Here is a 9,703-nt window from a genome sequence, read left to right as displayed (position 1 = left end):
AATCCCAATAAATAGCCCCATAAGAAACCTGTGGAGAAGATTTTATTAAAAAATATATACAATCAAATAAAAAAGGTTGTGAATATAAAATTTCAAAACAAAGAGAAAAAAAAGAGAACAAATGATGAATTAATTGTATCTCAACCCAAAGCCATTTTAATAATAACATTCCTATATATGCTGCAAGAAGAGGAGAAACTCAGATTTAGAGGCTGCTGCTTGCAGGACTACATCATCATGACTTTAAACTCGTCAAAGCTAATCACCCCATCCCCATTAAGGTCAAACCTACAAATCATAGCCCGGCACTCCTCCAGCTCCCTGGACGCGCCCAGCCGGCTCAGCATCCGCTTCAGGCTCCTGGGCGTGATGCACCCCTCCCCCTCCATCTCGTACATCCCGAACGCCTCCATCAGCTCCCTCTCCTTCTCCTCTTCCTCCACCCCCACCAACCCCACAAACTCCTCCAGGTCCAGCAACCCGTTGCCGTCCTTGTCGGCCGACCTCACCACCGCCTCGGCCTCCTCGAGGCTCATCTCCTCGCCGACAGCCCTCATGATAAGTCGAAGCTCGGCCGATGAGATCTTTGCATCGCCATCCACATCGAATCGGCCGAAGACTCGTTCGAGTTCCGAATGATCACCGATCTTTTCCGAAGATGATGGATTGGGAGAAGGACTAGCTTCTTTCTCTGTCTTAGAATTCGAGCAGGAAGCCATTCCAATTAAGTATTCTCTGTGTTGAGATTTTTAGTGATTTTAGAGGAAAGAGAGGAGCAGAAGAAAGATTAGGAGGCAATTGGATATAGGTACACACACACACACACACACACACACACACACACATATATATATATATATATATATATATATAGAGAGAGAGAGAGAGAGAGAGAGAGAGAGAGAGACGTGCATGCAGAGTTTTGGAGAAAACGTCAGAGGCATGCACGGAAATTAGAAGTTTTGAAGGGGAGGGACGAGGTCGTACACGGGCTTGGTCGCTTTGACGTGGATATATACGTCTGGAAGGTTGGGAGAGGAGATTGGAGGCTGGCACGCGATGAAAGCCGTTTGAAAGGGTCTGACTCTGGACCCTGGGAATGGAGAGGTCCAAAATGCTGTGCAACTTTGGGACGAAAGGAGCAGATATTGGACGGTCTGGATTGCTTAATCAGTACCGGGATTTCTGGTGGGCCAACGAAACGGTCGAATGGCGTGAAGAGTCAAACTGATGCCATTTTCTTGACGCCGCTGATGATGCCATGATTGATGGCTGGACTGACGGTCGATCGTTTCCCACGATGGAATTGGTTTCTCGGAAGCTTCAATGATGGTTGAATTCGATTTGACTTCCTCGTACCATGGGGAACTGCGAGCGTGACGAGAAACGCGTCCAAGCCGTAGGAAGAAGTCGAAACCCCACGGGAGAGTAGTTTCTGTCATTCCTCGCGTCTTACCCGACGTTTTCCGATTTGAAGGTATCTAATTTGGTGATTTCCTCGTTTCCCACCTGATCAGTTGCCGGTTCCCAGTATATTTTGATGGGTTCTCATTAGATGGGTACATTCTTTCTCATTTTTAATGAAAAAGAATCTATGTATGCATATCGATCCCTATTTTTTAATTTTATTTTAGTTTCTGAAATTCTGTAATTAGTATTTAATACATCCCTCATGTTAAGAACAAAATATTTTACTTTTTTTTTTCAATGACATTAAAATCATATTTATTGGATATTTTTTGCCCCCGTTCTCAAGTCCAGAGCAACATTCCTTCTAAAATGGGAACATTTTTGGCCTATTGTAAGCTGGTTGAGGAGGACTACAAATGTAATTGTCGAGTTGTGCATTGAGCAGGTTTGGCTTGAAGGTGACTCTGTTACGGTCATTTCTTAGCTTAATAATTCATTCAAATACAAATTAAATCTTATGCCAGTTACATCTCTCATGTCTACCGTGAGCCTAATCAAGCAGCCGACTGTATGGCAAGTCATGTTCTGCGAGGGAATGTTGTGTGGACTCATGGGGATGTTCTGGATCCTCCATTTGCGGCCATCCTTCATGCTGATGGGTACAATGCTCATTATATTGGAAATGTATAAGGTCCTTTGTGATCATAGTATCAAGCCAGTTATGGCAGCAGACTCTTGGAAATTAATTTTGCTTTTACCTTCAGGTTGTCTTATTTGCTCTTTTGATACAGTATGCCTCTATGAATGATGTGGGCAAGCATTGGAACCTCTGTCTGATTTCTATCTTCATAAATTTATTATGCTCTGTTTCTCGAAAGGAAGGGCATGATCTTTCAATCTCTAGAATCTTTTATATAAATCTTTAAGGATTGTTTACAATGATCTTGATAGCCTTGCAGGTATTCCAGGAAGTTTTTTAGCAAATACACAAGGCAATATGTTCCTTTGGGTCCTCTTATTTTGTCTTCAGGCTATCATGAGATTTGCTAGGAATTACAACTACCTAGAATCTATAGGTCTGAATTTCTGTCAGCCAGTTTGCTTCTCCATTGTTTTCCAAATGGTGTCTTCTTTACCATATGCTAGGCTTAGAGCCAGATATCCTTTACTGCTGAATGGGATGCAGAGCTTTATATATTTATAGGACTTGTTTATATCTTTCTTTATTTCTGTAAGGCGGAAGCTGAACCTATTGGGAACAGGGGTTGTGCTCTTCTCAAGATCTAAGATTGTTGACTTATATGCATTGCCAATTTCAAGTTGGACTGAAGCAGTCGATTTTCACTGGGATGCTAGAAAGAAACGAGCATAAAAGGAAGAGATAGTTTTGAATTGTTTGGCTTGATTACTATTTGCTTGTATCTCAGTTCAATATATAGAGATTTACAAGTAACAGAATTCAGTATCTAAAGGAGTACAGTTAGGATTCACAACAGCTACATTTGTTACAGACGTTAGGAAGAGTTCGAATTTGTCAAACTGATTGAGATGGCAAAACTGATTGAGATTTTTCTGCATAATTTTTGCACTGCTCCCTGACTGGGCCTTGTGATACTCTAACACCCCCTTGCAAACTGATGGGGAGGGCATACACCATTAGTTTGTGACGCAAAAACTGAAATCGAGCTGTTGGATGACCTTTTGTGAATATGTCAGCAACCTGATCATGTGTGGATACATGCTTCACCTGAATGTCACGATTAACCATCTTCTCCCTAATGAAATGGTAATCGACTTCTATATGTTTTGTTCTTGCATGAAATACTGGATTTGAGGCTAATGCAATGGCTCCAATATTATCACACCATAAGATTGGTGAAGAGGCCAAAATAACATGTAATTCTTTTAGTAACATGCGAATCCAATGCATCTCTGCAGTTGCCAAGGCCATGCTTCTATATTCAGCTTCTGTACTTGATCTGGACACAATCCCTTGTTTTTTTGCACTCCAGGAGATAAGGTTCCTGCCAAGAAAAATACCATATCCACTTGTACTTTTCCTGTCATCTGGATTTCCAGCAAAGTCAGAATCACAAAATGCATTCAAAGTAATAGTAGATGGTGAATAATGAAGACCAAAATCAACCGTCCCTTTTAAATAGCGGAGCACTCTTTTGACAGCAACCCAGTGAGGTTCCCTCGAACTATGCATAAACTGACACTGTTGGTTTACGGCATAGGATATATCTGGTCTAGAAATTGTGCAATATTGAAGAGCTCCAACAACACATCTGTACTCAGTCGGATCAAGAAGCAATTCACCTTGTTGAGACGACAATTTCGTACCAGATATGATAGGACACGCCAATGGTTTGGCGCCAATCATTTTGGTACTTTCCAGCAAATCAGTAATGTATTGTGCTTGCCTTAGGTGCAGACCCAAGGTGTCTCTAGATGCCTGAACACCGAGAAAATAGCTCAACTCTCCCAGGTCCTTGATGTGAAAACTCAACTTCAACTGTTCAATAAACTTGAGAATTGCCTCTTTGTATGAACCTGTTATAATGATGTCATCTACATATACCAACACAAACATTTTTAATTTGTCAGTACAGTAGGTGAATAAGAAATAGTCAACTTTGGATTCAGAAAATCCAAAATCAAGAAGTTGCTGGGAGAGCCTACGAAACCAAGCTCTAGGGGCTTGTTTGAGCCCGTAGAGTGACTTGTGGAGGCGACAGACAAAATCTGGATTATTTTCATCTATGAAACCACGGGGCTGTTCCATGACTTCTTCATCTAGGACACCATGCAAGAAGGCATTGGAAACATCTAACTGCCTTATATTCCAACTGAAAGTCACTGCAAGTGCTAACACCAACCGAATTGTGGTAGGTTTCACAGCTGGAGAGAATGTTTCATAGTAATCTATACCAGAACGTTGATCAAATCCTTTCGCTACCAACCTCGCTTTGTAGCGTTCAATGCTACCATCTGGATTCCGCTTGATTTTATACACCCATTTGTTCCTCACAACATGTTTATTTGATGGTCTTGGACAGAGGGACCATGTTCCATTCTCCATCAATGCATCAAATTCACACCCCATAGCAGTACGCCACTCTGGTTTTGACACTGCCTGTGTGTAGCAAGATGGCATAATTTCAGGAACAATACTGGACAGAACTTTGAGAGGATATCGAGTAGCATAAAAGGTCTTATAATCAGGATACTGTTTTGGTTTGGAATTTCCAGTTTTGGACCGAGTTATGATTTCTCGATGGGTAGTGGAAGTTGTTGTGGTTTCTGTCGTTGGCTGAGTGAATGGAATCAAAACAGGTGGGTTCAACTCAGGCAGGGTAAGTGACTGTGAGGTTGGAGTTGAGTTGGACTCAAGAACTGGTATTCCTGCATGTGATGGAGATATATTGTTATCTCCAAAATTATACGGTGTAGATTCCTGTAAAATAGGAAGAGGCATATGTGGAATGGTCTCTGATTGGTTATCAGAATTCTGGTGCACAAGGATATCTTCATAAGAATTACTTTGCACATTTGACAATAAAGGAACTGAAATTGGTATAAGAGACATACCTGGTGACATATCACTCATTTTGACTGATGAGATTGAGCATTTATCCATTGCAGGAAAAGAGTCTTCATTAAATACTACATGTCTCGACACATACACTCTTCCTGTGTCCAAGTCTAAGCATCTATATCCTTTCTGTTGGCTGGCATATCCTAGAAACACACATTGCTTGCTTCGAAAGATAATTTGTGGTTTTCATAGGGTCTTAAAAATGGATAACAGGAACACCCAAAGATTCTAAGATCAGAATAATTCGGCATCTTTTTATGAAGAACAAAATATGGTGATAAATTATTCAAGATCCTCGTAGGTAAACGGTTTATTAAAAATACTGATGTTATGAAAGCATCAACCCAGTAATTATTCGGTAGGTGTGCTTTTGCTAAAAGAGATAAACCTATTTCTTGAATATGTCGATGTTTTCTCTCAGCAATGCCATTTTGCTGAGAGGTATGTAGACAAGTTAAATGATGAAGTATCCCGTGCATTGATAAAAATTCTTTAAATTCGTTTGACAAATATTCTCCACCGTTATCTGATTGTAATTGCTGAATCTTACAAGTAAATAAATTTTCGACAAGGGGAAAATACATCAGATTTATAACGCATGGGATACATCTATGTGAATCTGCTAAAATCATCGACAAATAAAACATAATAGCGGCAACCACCAACCGAGGTTACTGGGGATATCCAAACATCAGAATGGATGAGAGCTAAAGGTCTTGTAGATTGCCGTGTGGAATCACTAAAGGGTAGGCATTTAGCTTTTCCTAGTTGACAGGACTTACAAAAACTTAACTTATTGGCAGATTCCTTAACCGACAGATAACCAAGTAAATGGTCTAAAGTTGATTTTGAAGGGTGTCCTAACCTATCATGCCAATGATCCAATTGTAGTCTTTATTCCCAGCTTTGCAATGAGACATCGAAGTTTATTTGAAGCACTCTTGTGTCCAACAAACGGATAAAGGCCATTCTCAACCAGCCCGTGGAGCAATAGTCGCCCTGTCTTGTTCTCCTTTACACAAAAATCAACCCCAGTCAGTATAAAGTAACAATCATTATCAAGACAAAATTTATTAATGGATAAAAGATTGGTGGAAGCATTTGGGCAGTGAAGGATGTTGTTAAGATTAAAGGATGATTTGCCAATGTCTATGGAGGTTGATCCAGTGTTTTGAATCACTAAACCTGAGCCATTGCCCACCGTGACAGTGTCTTGACCTTCGTAGGGCTGCTGGTTTGTCAAATTTGCAGCATTGGCGGTGATATGAGCATTTGCCCCACTATCAGCATACCAAACTTGTTGATCATAAGTGTTGTTGGCCTCTGCTGCCATGGCTGCAAGATCAACTGGTTTGAAGGGAGTCCCAAACCTGTTTGGATGTCTTCATACCATAGACAGAAGATACTAGCTTTTCTGTAATTGAAGCCAGTAACCAACTTAAGACACAGGTGTCTTTCTTGAACCACACTGCGTAAGCTGGGTTTGATGTTCCATCTGGAAGAGTTTTTGCTGGAGCAGGATCAGCTCCATCCATGATGCCAACAAGATCGTGGCTCCTCAGAAAGACAAGGAATTGGATGCTCCATGGCAGATAATTGGAGCCGACCAATTTGTGAGACACAGGTTGAGAATTTGTCTAAATGGATGGATTTGGTAGGTTGGTAGATTCAAGTGAGGCCATTGGACTTGTGTTTTGATGTTTTGGTGCGGAAGCGTATTGACTAGGATTAGGCGTTTGCCTTTGAGGGCTCTGATACCAAGAAAGAAACGAGCATAAAAGGAAGAGAGAGTTTTGAATTGTGGCTTGATTACTATTTGCTTGTATCTTAGTTCAATATATAGAGATTTACAAGTAACAGAATTCAGTATCTAAAGGAGTACAGTTAGGATTCACAACAGCTACATTTGTTACAGACGTTAGGAAGAGTTCGAATTTGTCAAACTGATTGAGATGGCAAAACTGATTGAGATTTTTCTGCATAATTTTTGCACTGCTCCCTGACTGGGCCTTGTGATACTCTAACAATGCTATGATATGGTTTCTCTTCCTTAACACAGTCTTACTCGTTTATTTTCCTGCTCTTTTGCCTATTCGTACTCAACAGGGCCTCTCCATGTATCCTGAATTCAAGCAGCTACGGGAAATTGTCTGGAACTTTAATATTATAAAAGATTTCTGCTCTATTTCTCAGGGGAGGTTGAACGATTATTTTACCCTTGGAACGTTTGCCACACAGTTGTATGGGATGCCAAGGCCAAACTAGAATGTCCTGCAATTATTCAGTCCATATTAATAGCTGCTGCACCCTTTACTGTGCTTTCTTGGGCTGTCATGATCTATTCTACTCTTCAGGCCATTAGGATGCATAGGATGTATCACTGCCGGGAGACTATGACTTTGGTGCTATATCAGTTATATGTATTGTGGGAATAAAGAGTCTCGAACTTAGTTCCACATCTGTTAGATAGCGAAAAAGGTCTGTGCCTTAAATGGATGGAGGAACCATTTCCCTCGCAATGCGCCTTTTTGTAGGACAAAACCGTGCGAGGGGAAGAGGCTTTGAAACCCCTCCCCAAAGTAGACAATATCTTGCGAGGGATGCAGCCATTTTTCTATCTACGATCGGTGAGGACTAAGATTTGAGGCCTGCATACCCTCGACCTCATCATTGGTGCTTTCGTTGAGAGCCCTTGAGCCTGGTACAGACCTTCCCGCTGAGAGGGCTGATATTGTGGGACTAAAGGATCTCGAACTTAGTCTTATATCGGTTAGGTAGCGGAAAGATATGTGTCTTAAATGGATAGGAGAACCCTTTTCCTCGCAAGACGCCTTTTGTGGGGCAAAACCGCGCGGAGGGAAGAGACTATGAAATTCCTCCCCAAAGCGGACAATATTTTGTGAGGGACGCAGCTATTCTTCTGCTTACGATCGGTGGGGACTAAGATCTGAGGCCGGGGGATACCCTCGACCTCATCAACATGTAATCCTTAAAGTCCTCAGCAGGATAGTTAGGTTATAGTCTTTTTTGTTGCCATATACATCTCTTTTACTGTTGGATATCTTCTATCCCATGTATGTGTATGTGTGGGTTCTTATATTCATATGTGTTTCTCAGAGTTTGTAATACTTTATTTTGGAGTCAAGCTCACCTCCTTTTACTCAGACAAACGAAACCCGGTGTAAAAGTACTAAAAGCTAAAAGATGATAGTTTTTCTTGAAAGCAGATAAGATGATATAAATTGTGAAATTAATAATAATTGATAAATTATCTCCATAATTGGAAGGCGACAATGACAACAATTATATCATCAATACCAATAAAAATAAAAACAAAGCATAGTTATTTCGCTTGTTGTTGCTGCTAAATTTTGAGCCGAGATTGGTCATTGCTTGGTCTGCTATAAAGTCGGTGAGCATCGAAGAGACGTAAGGTCGGATAAGATCGAGTTAAGTAAAAATTGGTCGCCACTGAGGCCAACCTGCAAAAAGTCTACTTGCTGAAAATTTCTAACGGAAGACCCTCTAATGCTTAAGTCAGAATATTGGTGCAACGGTGTGGAATGAAGAAAAATTAGTAAAGGAAAATCTCCAAATGAGCTTATTCTTCGGGTTATCTCTTTATATAGAGTAAAATATGCATCAGTTACCTAGTTTAGCGCTACGTGCCTTAACTGTATGGTAACGGTTGGCTGCACGTTGACAACATAATAACCATTCTGCGCAAGTAGCATATGGCGATGATTGCGTCGATCGTGCTCTAACTGCAATCTTGGTTTAACTGTTAGTCTTTATTACTTCGAGCAAAATGGCATCTTAGTTTTCGCCGACGTCATTCATTTGGTTATGGCCGAAGTCAAGAATGTTGCTTCAAGCCGAGGTTAAGATGTCTAATATTATCTTCATCACTTATCATGTTTGTAAAGTAAAACATTTAAATGAATTAACAATAAATTCATGGATAGTTGAATGACCCGAGTAATTTAATTGCTCGACGATAACTAACCAAGCCACGTAACTGTTGAACAAACTAAAGCAATATCTAATGGGAAAAAAGGCCAGCTGGAACTAACAATGCCAACTCTGCATAATTTCTTGCTAAAATAAACTCTAACAATCTAATAAATGATTCTGTAAGAACTTCAGATCCAACAATGTAAACTAATTTGCCAACACTTATGTAGAGCAAAATCTCATGGTATAGGGTGAGATGACACTGTGCCTTTACGCATGTGAAGGGTACTTTCCTTGATAAGGGCATTCCATTCAAACAGCTTTCCAAAGTATATGCGAGGCGTCGAACCAGAAGGGCTTTGCCCGCACCTAAATCACAAGTACGAAGAGACGTTCCTTACCCAAAATTAAAAGACCGCATAAAGCGTGGATGCCTCAAGAATAAAATAAAATAGAATACCGGGAGCATACTACAATATTAAAAAAAAAATTGCATTCATTTTTTCCTAAATATCAAAATTTATATGAGCAACCTTCCAAAATTAATATTTATATTTATATCTCTATAAAATATTTATTTTGTATATATATTTTTTAATTTTTTATTATTTATATATATATATATACCATTTAATGTTATTAAAATATTAGCAGTCTAAAATTAAAAATAATTAATTTTTTTTTTAATGAATAGATATGTAAAAAAATATTAGATAAAAGTATATAGATCTGAAGTTC

At 39.9% G+C, this 9,703-nt stretch overlaps 1 protein-coding gene across 1 annotated transcript; it reads right to left on the bottom strand.

Annotated features, from left to right (window-relative positions):
* Nucleotides 1-165: 165 nt before the first annotated feature.
* Nucleotides 166-780, bottom strand: LOC103706745 (putative calcium-binding protein CML19). Its single transcript, XM_008790956.3, has one exon. The coding sequence runs from the start codon at nucleotides 717-719 to the stop codon at nucleotides 228-230; it is 492 nt and encodes a 163-aa protein (XP_008789178.1). The 5' UTR covers nucleotides 720-780; the 3' UTR covers nucleotides 166-227.
* Between the last annotated feature and the right edge of the window lie 8,923 nt (nucleotides 781-9,703).

Source organism: Phoenix dactylifera, chromosome 13, assembly GCF_009389715.1.
Source record: "Phoenix dactylifera cultivar Barhee BC4 chromosome 13, palm_55x_up_171113_PBpolish2nd_filt_p, whole genome shotgun sequence".
Lineage (NCBI taxonomy): Eukaryota > Viridiplantae > Streptophyta > Magnoliopsida > Arecales > Arecaceae > Phoenix > Phoenix dactylifera.
Note: the sequence above shows the minus strand (reverse complement) of the source record. Positions and strands in the feature narration are given on the sequence as shown.

Coding starts and splice junctions, on each gene's coding strand:
- LOC103706745 (XM_008790956.3), bottom strand. CDS start 719: ATGGCTTCCTGCTCGAATTCTAAGACAGAGAAAGAAGCTAGTCCTTCT.